The following is a 21,798-nucleotide window of genomic DNA, read 5'->3' as shown; positions in this document are numbered from 1 at the left end:
AATTATCAAAGAAAAATCATTTTGTGTTTGTTAATCTCTGATACCTTTGTCTTAGGTTTGGAGTTGTTCAGGATGTTTCTGTATATTTCACATGCCCTGTATCCAGAAGTGGGCTAAAGACAGCCAGTTTCTGGTATCTTCTCTGACGGATGATGATTTTGGAAAGAGAGATTATCCCTGGCCTTGGTAACTTTCTCTAATTTAGTTGGAGTGTTTAGTAGTAAAATAAATGAAAATTGTAGCTTCTAAGTTGTTCTATTGGCAATTTCATTGTCCATGCTTGGCCTTCAAGTAGTCATTTGGTTTGTGAAGAGATGAAACCTACTAATGGCTCCCTCCATTGCCCCAACTTGTATTAACTAATAGTTCCTTTGGTAACTACTAAATCATTTAGATTCTTACCCCCACCACCCCCCAACCCCACCACAAAGCAACGCCTTAGTTATCTTTTTAAAGAACTTTTAATTTCTTTCTGACTAGAATCCATTGAAATTCTGCAGCTTCTCTCAGGAGCTCCTGTTTGTATATTTTAGTGTCACATTGTACAAGACTGACATCTAACATTTTGATCATTGGCTTCCTAGTTTTAGCCTCAAAATCTATCAAAGCTTCAGGTTATCCAGTCTCATTAAATTTTCTACATTTATTATTTTAGTTTGGCTTCTAGGACCAAAACTGCTTTATTTTAGTCTTGCTGGGTAAAAATTTGTTTTAGTAGAGAATGTGAAGCAGTATTTGAACTTTTCTTTGACTTAGGCATATTTGAAATATATATATTTTTGTATTAGATGTTAAATATGAATATTTTTTATTTTCAAATATTTTTCCCTTTCTAGATTTTGCCATGTTTCTTGCTGCTATATTACCTACCTGTAACCTGATTTCTCTCTTCTGCTTGCTATTGCTAATATAGTTTGCTTATTTGTAGACCACCCAACCAAACTTTTAAAATAGTGAGCCTTATAAAATTGGAATGAATAACTCAAGAATAAAGTTCAGGTGGTTAGTAGAAAGCTAATGTTGCTTTCTTGTATAGCTGTATTTTAGATATGTGTTGTTTAATACAGTAGCAAGTAGCCGCATGCAGTTGTTTATACTCTTAAAAATTATGAAATAAAAAATTGTTTCTTCCTCAGTTGTATGTATTAGCCACATTTCAAGTGCTCACTAGCCATATGTGGCTAATGGCTATTGTGTTGGACATGACAGGTGTAGAACACTTCCATTGTCTCAGGAAATTATTGGACAGAGCTGTTCTAGATGGTTGAAGTTGATTTTAGTAAAATCATGTTTCTTACTAATATAGAGCTGGAGCAGAGGTTACATTAACTGATTGTATATACTCCATTGTTAAGTATATTTATATCCCATCTCATATCACTTTTATAAATGAAATTAACTTCAGGAATTTCATTCTTTGTAGTCCCAAATGTAGGTTTGAATACAAACGATCTGACACACCTAGCAGGTACTATTGCTATTGTGGAAAAGTGGAAGATCCACCTTTAGATCCGTGGCTTGTGCCTCATTCATGTGGCCAAGTATGTGAGAGAGATTTTAAACCTTCTTGTGGCCATAAGTGTTTACTCCTCTGCCATCCGGGTGAGTTATATATTATATTTCTTGTTGTTTGTGGGTAGTTATTTCTTCTTACATTGAAGCAAAAAAATCATTGTGAAAGTTGAATCCAGAACTTAAGTGTACATAAGAAAATGTTTGAAGGGATTGCCTTTTAAAGTATCAGGAAAGTGTTAGGAATTACTGATAGGTGTAGGAACTGAAATTTTTAATTTTTGACTTCTGATTTTTTTTCCTTTCATTGGATTCTAGGTCCTTGCCCCCCTTGTCCCAAGATGGTCACAACTACTTGTTATTGTAAGAAAGCAAAACCTATCCCTCGCCGGTGCAGTGCTAAGGAATGGTCCTGTCAGCTGCCATGTGGACGGAAATTGCTTTGTGGACAACATAAATGTGAAAATCCTTGTCATGCAGGTAAAAGGTCATAAGTGTTAGATGTTCCAGCCTTAAGCAGAAGTCAAAGCAGCCGCCATTGCTTTTATGATGTTCCATGCTTATTTATCGTTTTGATTTTAGGAAGTTGCCCACCTTGTCCAAGAGTTAGTAGACAAAAGTGTGTCTGTGGCAAACGAGTAGCTGAAAGAAGCTGTGCAAGTCCACTGTGGCACTGTGATCAAGTAAGTGTATATGCATTTTGAGGAGTGGGTGTTAAAGTCTACCAAAGCATATACAATTAGAAATGCTAGTTAGATTTAGTTGGATAAAAAGAGAGGAAGAACAGCAATTCAGATGAATTTTATTCATGTTTTAGGAAACTTTTCAACTTAGTATCATTTTAATTACCAGGAGAAATTTATTTTTCAAATTAACAGCGACTTGTTGAATTTCAGATTTAGTACATATGTACTCTTTCTTGCTAGCTTTTTCTCCTCTTTTCCCTCTTCTTGAGTTAATCCACTTGAGGAAGTAGGGTTGATTTTGTAGCTTGTCTTAGAATTGGCATGGCTTTAGTACCATTGGAAATCTTGGTGGATGACCACATGAAACTGTATGTTCTTTTTGCCTTTATTGTATTTTAAAAATATACTCTGGCACAAAAGAAATGTGTGTTTGTGTTTATGCACATTCATGATACCTATGTAAGAGAGAAAGCATAATAATATGAGGAATATAAAGAAGTTGCTTATTTGTGATTGAGAAATTATTATGTCGTATACAAAGTCTTGTTAACTTTTAAGTCTTTAGCATTTATTGCATGTTGTTCTAGGTATGTGGGAAAACACTACCATGTGGTAATCATACGTGTGAGCAAGTTTGCCATGTAGGTGCTTGTGGAGATTGTCCTCGATCTGGGAAAAGGTTCTGTCCATGTCAGAAGTCAAGTAAGGCTTTCTAAAAAATCTTTAATCAGATTATGATTACTTGTTATGCTAATTATTATATTTTCCCAATTAGTCTTCTCTGGAAACTTACAATGTCATTTCAATAATAATATAAATTCAGTATTAGATTTCTACACACCTGGGTAACAGGTGGATTAAGAACTCAGATTTTGGCCCCAAACTTCCTGAGCCTCTGAAACGGGTGTCTTGTCAAGCTCAGACCAACCTCTTTTCAACCCATCAAAGCACATTCAAGGTGTATCTTCGGCTTCCATCTGAATGCTCTTCCAACTCCCCTATTCTTTCAACCCCTGACCAGTGAAGAGAAGTGATTGAGGGAAGTAAATGTCAATATCCTGTGCTGCATGCTGATAAAACAAACAAAAAACTGGAGTGATAATAATATGATCTTTGATTATATAAGGGTCACCATTCTGAATAGCGTGCCAACATATATAAATCTGGGTGAGTTAAGACTGTGATGAATATAAGTATTACAAGATGTATTCCTGATTTAGTTCCTTCCTCTGATCCCATTTCTTTCTTTGCTTGCTTGAATAAATCTCTGCTAAAATTAAAAAAAAAAAAAAAAGACTAAGCGTATCTGGGTTGAAATCCCACTTTCTTGAATATACTTTTCTCATGTTAAATGGGGACAATAGTAGTACCTTCTTCATAAGATAATTGTGAGAATTAAGTGATAAAATGCACATAAATTATTTAGTGTAGTGGCCAGCACATGAAGGAAACCTAATAGTTATAAACTCTTGCCATTATTCTGTGTTAGAGGTGAATTTAGTTTTGACTGCTTTGAGATGAAGGCATAGAAGAGTTTCAGTTGACGTTCACTTTCTTGATTAAGCACCAATACCAGCACACATATTTGTGAGATTATTGCCAGCATTAGTTATAAAATATTTATGTTAAAGGCCAATTTCATAGTTTGAAAATCTAGATTTTTTTTTTTTTCATCCTATGAGCTTGTTTAGAGCAATTTTCTTTTTTTTTTTTATTCTGTATATTGTAGAATTCTTCCTAGTAGTTTCCAGGGACTTACTCATTTCTTTAGAAAAGTTATTTCTGAAGTAGTTAGCTCATAAAAATGTGCTTCTTGAGTATGGTAACATGTCATGTGTCGAATTCTTTTTAAAACGCATAAACTTTGGGACTTCCTGGCAGTCCAGTAGTTAAGAATCCTCCTTGCAATGCAGGGGACCTGGGTTGGATCCCTGTTTGGGAACTAGGATCCCACATGCCACAGAGCGGCTAAGCCTGAGTGCCACAACTAGAGAGCCTGTGCGCCACAACGAAGATCCCACGTGCCGCAGCTTAAGATCCGATGCACCGAAATAATTTTTTTTTTTAAAGCATAAACTTTACAAATATTAGGGGTTATTTTCATTAAAGTGAACTTTGTCCATTAATTATGTAGATGCAAAAACTCATGTCAGAAAGGCCTGTCATTTAGGGAACCAGAAGTACATGGCACATTATTAGTGTTTTATAATAATATATGTTGTTACTAATACTGATTTTTTTTTTATCTGCTTCTAGAATTTTCCTTGCCTTGTACAGAAGATGTACCAACTTGTGGAGACAGTTGTGACAAAGTACTTGAATGTGGAATCCATAGATGTTCACAGCGTTGTCACCGAGGCCCTTGTGAAACATGTAGACAAGTTAGTCATCTCCTGTAATGATTACTTTTTTAACAGCTGTCATAATATGTCAAATGGGGTTGTTTTATAATTGTTCTCTTAAACATCTGCTGTCATGATCTAACATTTATTATGATGAAACAGGAGAGTATGCCAGCAGTTAAATCTGAAGTTACCATTTATTTTGTATTCCTTGGTAAAAGTTTGAATGTTGTCATTTTTAGACTAGTGTGGACTTGTTTGTTCTCAGTAGACATTCAAAGCAACAATGAATTAGGCTTAGTGATGATGGAAAAAAATGCCTAGATGTCATTTTGGTTTTGACATGCTACCAGATAATCCAGTTTTCTTGTTTTATTGAAACTAGATGTATAGATGTTACGGTGTAATTAGATATAAGAGATTTTAATTGTTTTACTATTTAATATCAAGTTTTTACTAAATTTAATAATAGAAATTCTGTGAAGTCTTTTTGAAACAAGTGTCTTAGAAAATTCAGCCTTTTTTTTTTTAAGTCTTTAATACAAAAGGCTCTTAAAACTTTTCTCTTTCATTTTTTAGTAATTATAGAGATAGCAATGTGAAAAAATCATATCAACAAAAGTCAATAGCATTTGATTCTTCCAGGAAGTGGAAAAGCATTGTCGCTGTGGGAAGCATACAAAACGAATGCCGTGCCATAAACCTTATCTTTGTGAAACTAAGTGTGTTAAGATGCGGGACTGTCAGAAGCATCAGTGTAGGAGAAAGGTAATAAGCTTGGAAAACTGATTTTAAAATTCTTTTGAGTTTTTCCTTTTGGGGCCTATGATAAGTGCCATCTTGACTTGTTCTTCAGGTATTTAGACATATTCTTTGCTTCCTATATGAAATATTAATAAATATATTGTTTGTATTAGTGGAAATTCTACCAATGTTTTTAAATAACAGTGGTGTCCTTTTGTCCTGTGCATAATTCTTTTGTCTTGATTCTCTGGCTATTTCTGTTCCCTGACTAAAACGTCATAGCAGTGTTAGCAGTGTCATTTGGTTTTGTAGAGGCTTAACTTCTGCTGTTCAGATCTTATCTGTAGAAACTTGGTTCAGTATAAGGAGTATTTTTTTGAGTCTGTAGATTTGCAGTTTTTTCAAGCCTCTTTTATTATTATAAATTATCCCTCTATCTCCGGTAAGATACCTTGTTCTTAAATTTATTAAATATAGTGATTTCAACTTTGTTTTTCATAGTGTTAATACAGTATATCTTTTCCATCCTTTTAACTTATTCATATCTTTATATTTAAAGTGAACATCTATGCAGAGCACTTAGATTTTTTATTTTATTCAATCTTTAGTTTTAATTTGAGTGTAGATCATTTACATTTCTTACGATCTTTAATAAAATGGTTGAATTTAAATCTGTCATTGGCTATTTATTTTCTGTTTGCCCATCTGCTCTTTGTTGCTTTTCCTTCTTTTGTGTCTTCTATTTGATTGAGTGTTGCTTTTCAATGATTCTACTTTACCTCCTTTATTTAATTCCGACACATTTTATACTATTTTTTAAAATAATCTTAAATATGTTGTTTTGCTTTAAAAGGTATCTTTCAAAGAATTTGAAAAAAATAGGTAATCTTTTATATTTATCATCAAACTCATGACTTTTGCCATTTTTCATCCTTTTATAAAGATTCAGGTTTCTATCTGGTTTCATTTTCTTTTATCTGAAGAACTTCCTTTAACACCTCTTGAGTGCTGGTCATGGAGTCTTTCAATTTTTGTAAACTCTCTTTAGCTTTTGTTTGTGAAAAATATTTTTACTGTATGATTTTTATTTGACAGTTTTCCCCCCATACTTTAAACTATTTTTGTTATCTTTGTTCTTCTGTATGTATCTTTTTTCTTTGTTTAAAAAGATTTTTCTCTTTATCATTAGTCTTCAGGAATTTATTAGTGATTTCCTTTGTATTGCCTTCTTCATGTTTCTTTTGCTCGGCTTTTGTTGAGTTTCTTGTATTTCTTTATAGTTTTCATCATACTTACGACATTTTCGATCCTTATTTCTTCAAATATTTCTCCTACTCTTTGCTTTATGACACTCCAGTGATGTATATGTCAAACTACTTGAGGGCCTATAGTTCTAATGCTTCACTCATGCTCCATTTATTATTTAGTCTTTTTAATGTTCATATTTTATGTTAGCTTATATTGCTTTATCTTCAAGTTCAACAAGTTTTCTTTTGCATTGTATAATCCTATTTTTAATCCCATCATGTATTTTCTCCTCTCAGACAGTATTTTTTCATCTGAGTCTTGGAGTTGGGTCTTTTTCATCACTTCCATGTCTGTCCTTTTCATGCTCATGCTTTCTTCTGTTGTCATCAGTATAGGTGGATGGGCTATACTTCACAGGCTTATTTTAATGTACTTATCTACTAATTCTGTCATCTGTCAATCTCGGGTCTATTTCTGTTGATCGAATTTTGCTTTCCTTTTGGGTTATTCTTTCCTCCTGGGTGACTTTTGATTGGTTTCCAGATACTATGAACTTTATATTTTGTGCTACCATTTCTCCACAAATTCTAACCATACTGGCCTCTGAACCTTGAATTTTGTCTCCTTAACTTGGTGAGACCACTGGACTTTGCTTGTGATTTTTCTCCTTGTGCTGCAGTGTGGAAACTTCCAGGTCTAAACTTGTGCTATCATAGGACTCACCTTTTTTGTTTATCTTTTCATAGGGTTTCTGTCCAGTGTTGCCTAATTGTCCAAAATCTGAAAACTGTTGTTGGATATATTTTGTCTGATTTTCTAGTTGTTTAAAGCAGGAGAGTAAATCTGGTCATTATTGCTCATCAGTGGTGAGAAACAAATACCTAAAAGGCTTATCGCAATAATCTTCTTTTCCCCCACTGGCACTGGGAAAGTGATAGGCACATAGTATTTTTTGGTAAATACTTATTGAATTGAGTGAACTATTTTAACTTTTAATTGCTTTTCAGTAATGTATATTTTGTTTTGAGCTATTTTTTTATCCTGAAACTTTTTCTTAAGTAGGTTACAAACCCATATTTCTTTAAGACAATTGTAGTCTGTATTTTGTTTCCAAGGTTTGGATATATGAGAAGTCAAGGAGTTAGAATGGCAGATAGAACTTTTAAGTAGTTGCTTTGTGTTGATGAATGAAAATTGGGACAAGTCTTAGACAGCTGTATTTCTCACAGATTGAAAATTAAGAAGTAACAAACGAGAGAGTGCTGAAATCAGTTAGCCTGTCTCTGCTTCTTTCCTTTAGTTAGACTCTGATTCTTTGGTTTGAAAATAGTTCCCCACCTAATTTATATAATGCACTGGCTTTATTATAATTAAATCTTAAAAATAGGCAGATTGTTTGCCTAAATTGATTATAGAGTTTGACTACATGCATTCCTATGGTTAATGTTGTCAGTCTCTGCATATATAAGTAGAAGAGAATCTCTTATGGAACTATTTTAAATTATAGAATAGTTAACCAAAGGGCACGTAAATTTAGCTTGATTTCACTAAATTAGGTCATTGTCTATTTAAACTTACAAGTTCTTAGTATAATGTATTCTACACAAGAATGTTAATACTCTTGAATATTCTTATTCTTATAGTGAAAAGAACAATCTTTTGATTTCCCTAAGTTCTGTGAATAACTAGTAATGACATTCATATTATGTATGATTTTCAAATTATCTGTTCTTTATATATTGCTTTCCCTTCAGTGTTGCCCTGGAAACTGTCCACCTTGTGATCAAAACTGTGGACGGACTTTAGGATGTAGAAACCATAAGTGTCCATCTGTCTGCCATAGAGGTAAAATTTAATAACAGCTGTAATTTTATGTTTATATTTACATAGTGCTTTATAGTTGATAGAGAGCTTTCACATTTATTATCTTACTCTTAACAATCTTGAGACGTTAGAGTAGTCGCTAGTATCCTTATTTTATGGTCGAGGACATTTAAGCTGAAGAGGATTCAGTGATTTCCTTAGGGAATTTTCTAGCAAAGCACCATAACCAAGATTTGAACACAGGCCTTCTAAATATAAACTTTAGTTCTTTCTGTAATACCATATTGTTTCCTTTCTTCTACCCAACCTTCCCCATATAGTTCTTAAGCTAATAGGTTTTTCAGTACTATTGTGAATTTTAGACATTTATATGAAATTAAGTTTAGTAAATGAATGGATATATTCTTTCCAGTGGGTCTCAAAATTTTTAATCTCAAGGCCCCTTTAAACTCTTTTTGGACCCAAAGACCTTTTGTTAATATGGGTTTTATCTATTGATATTTATTCTATTTAAAATTAAAATATAATAACATTTATTATTTTATTTAAGCATAGTAATAATCCATTACATCTTAATACAGTAACTTTTTTTGTGTGAAAAATAAATATTTTCTGGAAAAAAAAATTAGTGGGAAGAATGGTATTTTGTATTTTTGCAGATTTCTTTAATGTCCAGCTTAGTAGAAGATAACTGGATTCACGTATCTGCTTCTGCATTCGATCTATTGTGATATCCCTTGTCACATAGCTTCTGGGAAATTGTAATCTATGTATATGAGATCTTGCACACCACCTGAAAGGGTCTCAGGAGTCCCTAAGTTATTAGACGTTGAAGACTGAGTTAACTTTACTCATTTGGAGTATGTTAGTATGAAGTGAAATCTCCTGAAAGATAGTATATGGTAGTGGGAAGAGCATGGACTTAAATTAAGAGGTCTGAGTCAAGTCTGGACTTAGTAGCTATATGACCTTGGACAAACTACTGTACTGTTTTTTGTTGTTTTCCTTTGGGATTAGGTGGATGCTAGATAGCTCTCTTAATGTCTTCGTTCTTTCAGGAATCTTGGATGGTGAATGACATTAGTGTTTTGTGTAAGGAGGAAGAAGGCAAAGACTATTGGCCCAAGGTTATAGAACTAGTTACAGAGTCAGGATGTGAACCCAAAACTTCAATAAGTATTTTTGAGTGTCTTCTAAGTACCAGGCACTGGGATTACATGAGTGAACAATTTGACAGAGTACCTGCTTTTATGGAACTTATTTTGTAATTCTCCCTTAATTAGAATAAAAATAAATAAATTAGTACAGAATATCAGATAGTGACAAGTATAATAAGAGAATTAGAGTGAAATTAAAATCACGTTAGTGGATGATATATACTGCTTTACATAGTATGGTCAAGTAGGATGATGTGTGAGGGGGACCCTGAGAGACGTAGGGATCAGATGCTGTGGAAATGGGGATGGGGCGGTGGGATTGCAGATGCCTTAAGACGGAAACGTTTGAGAGGACTGAAGTGATTGTCCAAGGAGATGAGGTCAGAAAAATGGTGGGATAAAGGACTGCTGAGGAAAGGAGAATATGTCTAGGGTTTCAGAAGCCACTGTTAAAACGTGACCTTCACTTTAAGTTGAAAACTTGACTGGTTGTATGACCATCAAAGAAATTAGATCAGTAGTTGAGAATTTTCTCACCAAGAAAAAAAAGGTCTCATTGATATTTACACTTGATTTTTAACAAACAAACATTTAAGGTATATATAAGTTTAATCTCTTTGTAAATTATTTGATAGTATATATAAAAAAGGATTGTGCCCCAGCTCGTTATTTATCTTACAGAGAAAGTAAGAGAAAATTACAGGTCAATCTAACTCATGAACATGTTTGTGAAATTAGTTTTAACCACTCAAATCCAGCTAGATGGTATTAAGATATCCATGCAATAATATATGGTTGGTTTAAGATTAGTAAATGTAATATGTTTCTACCACATTAACAGACTATAGGATAAATGAGATCATTTTAGTAAATGTCTGAGAAACCATTAATAAAATTCAAAATCTGTATATGATGAAAACTTAACCAGGAATAGAGGAGAGCATCCTTAACCTGATTTATACAGTATCTGCAAAAAGCATAAAGCAAGCATCATACTTAGTGGAGAAATGTTGAAAGCATATCCCCATCTTGTACTCCTTTGAAGCAGATCCCATAAATACTTCAAGGTGCATCTCTAAAAGATGGATTCTTAACCTGAAAATAGTTAATCTGTTTCTGAATATCAGCAAATACGTGGTGTTCACATATCTTGTTGTTTCATAAATACCTTTATTTTTTTACTTCAGTTTGTATGACTCAGAAATCTTACTAAGATTGACATTGTAGTTGGTTTATGTCTCTAAAGTCTGTTAATCTGTAATTTCCCTCTTTTTCTATGATTTTCCATCTTTTTCATTTGTCACTTAAGAAACTAGATTGCTTTATACAGTTTTATAGAGTCTGGATTTTTCAGAATGCATCTCTGTGGTATTATTGAATTTTTGGCATTTTCCTCTGTATTTCCTATAAACTATTAGTGGGACTAGTGGTTTGATCAGATCTGGGTTCAATTATTATTATTATTGTTTGGCAGAATGTTTATTTTTAAAAAAGTTTACTAGCCCCTAACAAAATTTATCTTAATGGAAAGTGTATGAAAATACCATTGTCCAGCTCTTACCACAATTGCATAAGATATGTAAAATCATTATTTTATGTCATTTTTCATTATTCTAGACACCTTCATAATCTTAAGTTATACGGTAACTCATAGGAAGAGCATGCTGTCTGCATGTTTGCATTGTGAATATATGAAAGTTCAATTTATAGTTCTTTTAAGTTTAAGACCATCTATGGTTATGATTCCAGAATTATTGGGCTTTTGACCCACTGATCACTGTAACTCTATGCTCCTTTTTCATTTAAAAAATACTGTAACTGAAGTTATTTTAGTTTATTTGTCATGTTGTACAAGTATTTGTAATGGGTTCATTAGGAAGACTGTTCAGGGAAATTATCCCTTATTCTCAAGATTTAATTAAAAAAAAAGAAAACTAATACTGTAGTTTAGGATGGTGAAAAGATATTGTTTGATAAGTTCCTCTCTGAATTGCTGAAGATGAATGAAAATGATCATTGTTAAGTGTGGAAATTGATACAATGTGCTGAGTAAGAACAGACATAAATATTGCTATTAACTTTTAAAAAATGTGACATCTAGTCATTCTTTTGGAAGGAACAAAATAAAGTTTGTTCAGGTGAGTCAGGATGACTTGGTTTGCATTACCATCAGGATAATACTTCATTGGATTATACTTACCAAAACTCTGAAGTCTAAGTTTGGTAATTTGTATGATACATGTGTGTTTTTTCCCTATGATGATTTTTGTTTTCGTTTTCTGTGGTCATTATTTAACTTATTAAATATTTTTAACTTTTGTTTGTTTTGAACTTATAGAATCTTTAACCAGGCTGTTTGTCATCTTTAATCTGTTTTTTATTAGGTTAACTGCTGTTCATTATTTTGCTTGGTCTGACACCTAGGCAGCAGTGTCTTGAGATACTTCCTAGTTGAAGACTCTTTATTCCTTTTTTATTATTTCATTTTTAATGGGGTGCCCTGCTGGGAAAACAGAGTAGAAAGAAAGCCCTTAAGAGAATGTCAAAGCCTTGGGGAGAACTTTTTAGCCCAGTTTAAAAGATTTCTTTTCAGTTGGTTTTGCATGTTTCTACCAACCCATAACAAAAGAAGGTGAAAAACTAAAACTCTAAAGATGTTTACTTTTGAAATGTTTAGAAGAGAATTATTTGGAATTATAGCCTAAAATGAGATTTTACAATTTAGTCTTTTCTCAGAGCATGACTAATGGAAAATTGACTGTACTTGTTAATAATCTGATGAAAGAAGTCACTCATATTGGGGAATTTATCTTAAAATAATGTACTTGAATAAATGTATGTATGAAATTAAGCCAAAAAGATTATTGCTAACAGATTTTCCACAGACTTAGCTCCATTTTGCTTATATAATTTTAATAATGTGTTATTTGTTACTTAGAACTTTTAGCAAATTTTAAGTGAAATTCTAAAACTTTTTGTTGAAGTACCAGTGTAGGTACAGAAAAGTATACAGATAGCAAGAGTACAGTTTGATGACTTTTTGTAAATGGAACCTACCCATATAATCAGAACTCACATTACTAAACAGAACATTACCAGCATTTCCAAAACTATTTTTGTGTCCTTTGTAATCATCATCCTGATTTTAAACAGAGTAGATTTAGTTTTTCCTGTTCATTTTATGTAAATGGAATCATACTCTTGGTGTTGAATTTCTTTTGCTCAGTGTTACGTGTGAGGTTCGTTCATACTGGTTTTATTCTCATAGTAGAATCCCATTCTGTGAATATACTAAACTTATTGATTCTGCTGTTGATGGGAATTTGGATAGTTAAGGAACTTTCTCTTTAAGTTTCAGACATTTTTTTTCTAGGTAGTTGTTACCCTTGCCCAGAAACTGTAGATGTGAAGTGCAATTGTGGTAATACAAAGGTGACAGTACCCTGTGGCCGAGAACGTACCACAAGACCCCCCAAGTGCAAAGAGCAGTGCAGGTTAGTACAAAGCTCTGCATAGACTTACATCTGATACCTTAGAGATTTAAATTCATATTGATTTTTAATTTTGTTAATATTTTCAGTTTTGCTTTAATGTTCTAAAATATTAATATTCACAGTATGATCATTCTGTGTGGAATCAGAATATATATATATATGAATAAATAATTGTACTTTAGATACAATTGTTCAGTGATCAAAGTAATTAAAAAAATTGTATTTTATAATTTAGTCGGCCACCAACTTGCCATCATACAAGTCAAGAAAAACATCGCTGTCACTTTGGCTCTTGTCCTCCATGTCATCAACCTTGCCAAAAGGTTTTGGAGAAATGCGGTCACTTATGTCCTGCTCCGTGTCATGATCAAGCATTAATAAAGCAAACTGGCAGGGTAAGAGAACAAATATTACTAAGAGATAATGCATTTCTCTGGGTTAGGTTTTCTTAATTTTACTTAGTCATACAACAAGCGATGATTAATTACTTACTGGATATTAAACACTGTGATAGGAGCTGGGTCATAAGGTATAGGGCTTCTCTGGTAGCTCAGCTGGTAAAGAATCTACCTGCAATGCAGGAGACCCTGGTTTGAGTCCTAGGTCATGAAGATCTGCTGGAGAAGAGATAGGCTACCCATTCCAGTATTCTTGGGCTTCCTTGGTGGCTCAGGTGATAAAGAATCTGCCTGCAATGCAGGAGACCTGGGTTTGAACCCTGGGTTGGGAAGATCCCCTGGCGAAGGGAAAGGCTACCCTCTCCAGTATTCTGGCCTGAGTCCATGGGGTCGCAAAGAGTCGGACACGACTGAGTGACTTTCACATAAGGTTTAAGACTTGACCTTCTGTCTTTAGAAGCTTACAGTATAGAAAAGAAACCAATAAACAAATGTTTGTAAGAACAGCATGATAGTCATTTTATAATCTTGCAGATGAGTTTGTGAGTCCTCCATATATTGTGGTGTAGGGTTATAAATATCTCCTAATTTCTTCAAAGATTCCTTCACACATTCAGCAAATATTTACTGAATTCTTACTATGTGTTAAGCATTTTTCTAGGTGCTGGGGAGATAGTAGTGAACCAAACAATGGAGGTTAAATTCTACTGGTGGAATTTAGATTTTGTGATTCTGTTTTGTTTTGTTTGGGCTTGTAATAAGTGGAGGATGCTATACTGCCTTTGTTCTGTTATTTAAAAACTGCAGTCTGCCTCAATTTTTAATATAAATGTGTTAGAAGGAAACAATGTAATGGAATTTAAGGATGTAGTAAAATATTTCAATAAGCACAGTTTGTTGATGACTTGAAAAAATTTCAACCTGCTTGAGCAGAGGATTTTTGGAACTGTTTTCTTAGATACTTAAACTGGCCATACAGTTTAGCTCCTCTGACTTAAAATTGGTGTGTATTTTACTTGTAGCACCAGCCTACAGGCCCTTGGGAACAGCCTTCTGAACCAGCATTTATTCAGACTGCATTGCCTTGTCCTCCATGTCAAGTTCCTATTCCTATGTAAGTATTAGAATTTTAGCTTTTTTTTTTTTTTTTTAATTTATTTTGGTTGTGGCATGTGAGATATTTAGTTGCAACATGTGAACTCTTAGTTGGGGTATGTGGGATCTAGTTCCCTGACTTGGAAACTTGGGCTCTCTGCATTGGGAGCAGAGTCTTTAAGACCTTTTGACATAGTCCAAAGCATATCTTAAGAAACTTCTCCCCTTTTTCTTTTTGTAGTTCATCATTATGTCAGGCCTAGCCTGTAAAGTGGGCTTCCCTGGTGGCTCTGGTAACCTGGTATCTCTTCCCTGGTAGCCTGTAAAGTAGTCTGTCTTTCTGTTTCATTCTTTTCCAAATATATTTTGCATACTGCTTAAAATCTTCCTCTAGATAACTTTTTTTGAGTCATTTTCCCCAATTAGAGTTTTAATGGGTCAGTATAGCCACTCCTACTCTTCTTTTGGTTACTGTTTGTGTGGAAAATGGACAGATTCTTAGAAACACATAACTGTACTGAAACTGACCCAAAAAGAAGTAGATCTGAATATAACTAGTTTTTAAAGAGTTAACACCAGTGTTTTACTAAGGAGGGACACTTCCTGATGCATTCAGTGAGGCTAGAATTTCCCTGATAATAAATTAGAAAAAGACAGGAAAAATACAGACCAATATCCCCTTTTTAATATAGATACAAAAATTCTTAGCTAGATATTAGCAAACTAAATCCAGCAATGTGCACAAAGAATTACATACCATGGCCAAATGTGTGTATTCCAGAAATATGAATTTGAATCAACCTCAGTCATTCATTCATCAATAATTGATTAAAATCAATCAACTTAGTACTTCATCAGTAGAGTAAAAGGCAGTTGATAGATGCAGAAAAACATTTGACAAAATCTGACACATTTTCTTGATAAAAACACTCAACAGTCGTGGAGTAAGAGGGAGCTTCCTCAACCTAATGAAGGATGTCTATGAAAAACCCATAGTTAACATCACACTTAATGGTAAAAGATTTAAAGGTTTCACCCTGAATATCAGGAACAAGACTAGGATGTTTGTTCTGCTACTTCTGTTCAATACTATACTAAACATACTAGCTAGAGCAATTAGACTAGAAAATGAAGTAAAACTGTTTGGATTTTCAGATAACATGATCATGTGTATGGATGATCCTAAGGAATCTTTCCACAAGTTATTAGAGATATTAAATGAGTTTAATGAGGTTATAAGAAACATGAATATACAAAAGTCAATTTTATTTCTATCCACTAACAATGAACAGTCTGAAAATTGAACTAAGGAAACAGTTCCATTTCCAATAACATTAAGAAGAATAAACATTTTGTTTATTTAACAAATTGTTAAATAAATTTGGATAGAAGAAATCCAAGATTTCCACACTGAGAACTATAAAACATTGTTAGAATTTAAAGAGGACCAAAAACTGTAGTACTGACATCCAGATATACATAAAGGTCAAGTGCATAGAGCTGACAGCCCAGAAGTAAGTGCATGCATTTATGGTCAGTTGATTTTTGGCAAGGGCGTCAGAATAATTAAATAGGGGAAAGAATGCTTTTTGTAACAAATGGTTTGGGGACAACTGAATATTCACATGGAAAATTAGCTCAGATTCTTACGTCACAGCATATGTAAATAGTAACTCAAAATGGATAAGAGGCCTACAATTAAGGACTAAAACTACTAAACTCTGAGAAGAAAACATAGAATAAAATCTTTGTGTCCTTGGGTTAGGGATTGTTTTATTAGATATGACACCTAAAACATAAACAACAAGAGAAAATAAATTGGAGTTCATAAAAAGTAAGTCAGAGGACATTATCAAGAAAGTGTACGTTAAGGACACTATGAAAAAATTGAAAAGATAGCTCACAGAATGGGAGAAAATGTAAATATATATCTTATAAGAGTATATTATCCAGAGTATGTAAAGAATTCTTAGACTGAGAGACAAAAAGACTAATAATCCAATTTCAAAATAGTCAAAGACTTAGAACAGGTATTTCTTCAAAGAAGATCTACAAATAGATAATAAACACATGTGAAAAGATGCTCCATGTCACCAGTTAGGAAAATATACATCAAAACCACCAAGAGATAGTATTTTATACCCACTGGGAAGGCTAAAATAAAATAGACATATGATGTGTTGGTGAAGATGTGGAGAAATTGGAGCCATTATACATTGCTATTGGGATTGTAAAATGGTGTAGCTATTTTGGAAACATTTTGGTAGTTTCTCAGAAAGTTACCATATGACCCAGCAATTTTGCTTTAGATCTATACCCAGGAAAATTGAAAATATATGTTCACAAAAACTTGAACATGAATGTCCATAGCAGCATTATTACTAATAGCCCAAAAAGTGAAGACAACTCAATTGTCTGTCAACTGATGAATGGATAAGCAAAATGTGGTTTAGCCATACAATGGAATATCAGTTCAGTTCAGTTGCTCAGATGTGTCCGAATCTTTGTGACCCCATGGACTGCAGCATGCCGGGCCTCCCTGTCCATCGTCAACTCCTGGAATTTACTCAAACTCGTGTCCATTGAGTCGGTGATGCCTTCCAACCATCTCATCCTCTGTCATGCTCTTCTCCTGCCTTGAGTCTTTCCCAGCATCAGGCTCTTTGCAGATGAGTCAGTTCTTCGCATCAGGTGGCCAAAGTATTGGAGTTTCAGCTTCAGCATCAGTTCTTCCAATGAATATTCAGGACTGATTTCCTTTAGGATGGACTGGTTGGATCTCCTTGCAGTCCAAGGCACTCTCAAGAGTCTTCTCCAACACCACAGTTCAAAAGCATCAATTCTTTCGTGCTCAGCTTTCTTTATAGTCCAACTCTCACATTCATACATGACTACTGGAAAAACCATAGCTTTGACTAGACAGACCTTTGTTGGCAAAGTAATTCTCTGCTTTTGAATATGTTATCTAGGTTGGTCATAGCTTTTCTTCCAAGGAGCAAGCGTCTTTTAATTTCATGGCTGCAATCACCATCTGCAATGATTTTGGAGCCCCCCAAAATAAAGCCTGTTACTGTATCCATTGTTTCCCCATCTATTTGCTGTGAAGTGATGGGACCAGATGCCGTGATCTTTGTTTTCTGAATGTTGAGTTTTAAGCCAACTTTTTCACTCTCCTCTTTCACTTTCTTTAAGAGGCTCTTTAATTCTTCACTTTCTGCCATAAGAGTGGTGTCATTTGCGTATCTGCTGTTATTGATATTTCTCCTGGCAATTTTGTTTCCAGCTTGTGCTTCTTCCGGCCCAGCGTTTCTCATGATGTACTCTGCATATAAGTTAAATAAGCAGGGTGCCAATGTACAGCCTTGATGTACTCATTTTCCTATTTGGAACCAGTCTGTTGTTCCATGTCCAGTTCTAACTGTTGCTTCCTGACCTGCATACAATTTCTCAAGAGGTAGGTCAGGTGGTCTGGTATTCCCATCTCTTTAAGAATGTTTTGCAGTTGTTTTGATCCACGCAGTCAAAGGCTTTGGCATAGTCAATAAAGCAGAAGTAGACTTGGCTCGTGAATGTCTAGGAGTCTCTGGCGGAGGTGTGGGTCAGCAGTGGCCTGCTGCAGGGCTAGGGGCACTCAGTGTAGCAGTATGCATGGGACCTTTTGAAGGAGGTCGCCATTATCTTCATTACTTCCACCATAGGCTGGCCCCAGGTAAATAACAGGGAGGAAACATAGCCCCACCCATCAACAGAAAATTGGATTAAAGATTTACTGAAATAGGGCCCTGCCCATCAGAACTAGACCCAATTTCCCCCTCAGTCAGTCTCCCCCATCAGGAAGCTTCCACAAGCCTCTTACCCTTCTCCATCAGAGGGCAGACAGACTGAAAACCACAATCACAGAAAACTAACCAGTCTGATCACATGGACCACAGCCTTGTCTGACTCAGTGAAACTTATAAGCCATGCCATGTAAGGCCACCCAAGATGGATGGGTCTTGGTGAAGAGTTCTGACAAACCGTGGTCCACTGGAAAAGGGAATGGCAAACCACTTCAGTATTCTTGCCTTGAGAACCCCATGAACAGTATGAAAAGGCAAAAAGATAGGACACTGAAAGATGAACTCCCCAGGTTGGTAGGTGCCCAATATGCTACTGGAGATCAGTAGAGAAATAACTCCAGAAAGAATGAAGAGACGGAGCCAAAGCAAAAACAATACCCAGTTGTGGATGTAACTGGTCATGGAAGTAAAGTCTGATGCTGTAAAGAGCAATATTGCATAGGAACCTGGAATGTTAGGTCCATGAATCAAGGCACATTGGAAGTGTTCAAACAGGAGATGGCAAGAGTGAACGTTGACATTCTAGGAATCAGTGAACTAAAATGAACTGGAATGGGTGAATTTAACTAACATAACCATTATATCTACTACTATGGACAAGAATCCCTTAGAAGAAATGGAATAGCCATCATAGTCAACAAGAGTCTGAAATGCAGTACTTGGATGCAATCTCAAAAATGACAGAATGATTTCTGTTTGTTTACAAGGCAAACAATTCAGTATCACAGTAATCCAAATCTATGCCCTGACCAGTAATGCTGAAGAAGCTGAAGTTGAACAGTTCTGTGAAGACCTACAAGACCTTCTAGAACTAACAGCCAAAACAGATGTCCTTTTCATTATAGGGGATTGGAATGCAAAAGTAGGGAGTGAAGAAATACCTGAAGTAACAGGCAAATTTGGCCTTGGAGTGCAGAATGAAACAGGTGAAAGGCTAATAGTTTTGCCAAGAGAATGCACTGGTCATAGCAAACATCCTCTTCCAACAACACAAGAGAAGACTCTACACATGGACATCACCAGATGGTCAATACCAAAATCAGATTGATTATATTTTTTGTAGCCAAAGATGGAGAAGTTCTATACAGTCAGCAAAAGCAAGACCGGGAGCTGACTATGGCACAGACCATGAACTCCTTATTGCCAAATTCAGACTTAAATTGAAGAAAGTAGGGGGAAAACCACTAGACCATTCAGGTTTGACCTAAATCAAATCCCTTACTGTTATACAGTGGAAGTGACAAATAGATTCAAGGGATTAGATCTGATAGAGTGCCTGATGGACTATGGACAGAGGTTCGTGACATTGTACAGGAGGCTGTGATCAAGACCATCCCCAAGAAAAAGAAATGCAAAAAGGCAAAATGGTTGTCTGAGGAGGCCTTACAGATAGCTGTGAATAGAAGAGAAGCGAAAGGCATAGGAGAAAAGGAAAGATATACCCATTTGAATGCATAGTTCCAAAGAATAGCAAGGAGAGGTAAGAAAGCCTTCCTCAGTGATCAGTGCAAAGAAATAGAGGAAAACAATAGAATGGGAAAGACTAGAGATCTCTTCAAGAAAATTAGGGATACCAAGGGAACATTTCATGCAAAGATGGGGTCAATAAAGGACAGAAATGATATGGACCTAACAGAAGCAGAAGATATTAAGAAGAGGTGGCAAGAATACACAGAACTGCACAAAAAAGATCTTAAAGACCCAGATAATCATGATGTTGTGATCACTCATCTAGAGCCAGACATCCTGGAATGCGAAGTCCAGTGGGCCTGAGGAAGCATCACTATGAACAAAGCTAGTGGAGGTGATGGAATTCCAGTTGATCCATTTCAAATCCTAAAAGGTGATGCTGTGAAAGTGCTGGACTCAAAATGCCAGCAAATTTAGAAAACTCAGCAGTGGCCACAGGACTGGAAAAGGTCAGTTTTCATTCCAGTTCCAAAGAATGCTCAAACTACTGCACAATTGCACTCATCTCACACGCTAGTAAAGTAATGCTCAAAATTCTCCAAGCCAGGCTTCCAACAGTACGTGAACCATGAACTTTCAGATGTTTAAGTTGGTTTTAGAAAAGGCAGAGAACCAGAGATCAAATTGCCAACATGCATTGGATCATCCAAAAAGCAAGAGAGTGTCGGAAAATTATCTACTTTATTGACTATGCCAAAGCCTTTGACTGTGTGGACCACAACAAACAATGGAATATGATTCAGCCATAAAAATGCATGATTTTTTGATATATTTCCATGTTACATGGCTGAACCTTGAAAATTTTCATTCTAAATGAAAGAAGCCACAAAGGAATTCCCATAAGGATAACAGCTGATCTTTCAGTAGAAACTCTTCAAGGAGGGAATGGCAAGACGTACTTAAAGTGATGAAAGAAAATAACCTACAGCCCAGATTATTGTACCCAGCAAGGATCTCATTCAAATATGAAGGAGAAATCAAAAGCTTTACAGACAAGCAAAAGCTGAGAGAATTCAGCACCACCAAACCAGCTCTCCAACAAATACTAAAGGATATTCTCTAGACAGGAAGCACAAAAAGGATGTATAAATTTGAACCCAAAACAATAAAGTAAATGACAATGGGATCATTTATCAATAATTACCTTAAACGTAAATGGGTTGAATGCCCCAACCAAAAGACAAAGACTGGCTGAATGGATACAAAAACAAGACCCCTACATATGCTGTCTACAAGAGACCCACCTCAAAACAGGGGACACATACAGACTGAAAGTGAAGAGCTGGAAAAAGATTTTCCATGCAAATAGGGACCAAAAGAAAGCAGGAGTAGCAATACTCATATCAGATAAAATAGACTTTAAAACAAAGGCTGTGAAAAGAGACAAAGACGGTCACTACATAATGATCAAAGGATCAATCCAAGAAGAAGATATAACAATTATAAATATATATGCACCCAACACGGGAGCACCGCAATATGTAAGAAAAATGCTAACAAGTGTGAAAGGAGAAATTAACAATAACACAATAATAGTGGGAGACTTTAATACCCCACTCACACCTATGGATAGATCAACTAAACAGAAAATTAACAAGGAAACACAAACTTTAAATGATACAATAGACCAGTTAGACCTAATTGATATCTATAGGACATTTCATCCCAAAACAATGAATTTCACCTTTTTCTCAAGTGCACATGGAACCTTCTCCAGGATAGATCACATCCTGGGCCATAAATCTAGCCTTGGTAAATTCAAAACAATTGAGATCATTCCAAGCATCTTTTTTGACCACAATGCAGTAAGATTAGATCTCAATTACAGGAGAAAAACTATTAAAAATTCCAACATATGGAGGCTGAACAACACGCTGCTGAATAACCAACAAATCACAGAAGAAATCAAAAAAGAAATCAAAATTTGCATAGAAACGAATGAAAATGAAAACACAACAACCCAAAACCTGTGGGACGCTGTAAAAGCAG

At 35.0% G+C, this 21,798-nt stretch overlaps 1 protein-coding gene across 7 annotated transcripts in view; it reads left to right on the top strand.

Annotated features, from left to right (window-relative positions):
- NFXL1 (nuclear transcription factor, X-box binding like 1) overlaps positions 1-21,798 on the top strand; it is a 61,561-nt gene that overhangs the window by 9,196 nt on the left and 30,567 nt on the right. For all 7 annotated transcript variants that reach the window (XM_010806108.4, XM_015471613.3, XM_005207924.5 and 4 more), the window contains exons 5-15: positions 56-186; positions 1,424-1,602; positions 1,831-1,992; positions 2,095-2,195; positions 2,786-2,900; positions 4,455-4,579; positions 5,186-5,308; positions 8,287-8,377; positions 12,887-13,007; positions 13,243-13,402; positions 14,428-14,519. In XM_010806108.4, the coding sequence (XP_010804410.1) occupies positions 56-186; positions 1,424-1,602; positions 1,831-1,992; positions 2,095-2,195; positions 2,786-2,900; positions 4,455-4,579; positions 5,186-5,308; positions 8,287-8,377; positions 12,887-13,007; positions 13,243-13,402; positions 14,428-14,519 (1,400 nt within the window). The remainder of the gene's footprint in view (positions 1-55; positions 187-1,423; positions 1,603-1,830; positions 1,993-2,094; positions 2,196-2,785; positions 2,901-4,454; positions 4,580-5,185; positions 5,309-8,286; positions 8,378-12,886; positions 13,008-13,242; positions 13,403-14,427; positions 14,520-21,798) is intronic.

The sequence above is a fragment of the Bos taurus genome, chromosome 6, assembly GCF_002263795.3.
Source record: "Bos taurus isolate L1 Dominette 01449 registration number 42190680 breed Hereford chromosome 6, ARS-UCD2.0, whole genome shotgun sequence".
NCBI lineage: Eukaryota > Metazoa > Chordata > Mammalia > Artiodactyla > Bovidae > Bos > Bos taurus.
Note: the sequence above shows the minus strand (reverse complement) of the source record. Positions and strands in the feature narration are given on the sequence as shown.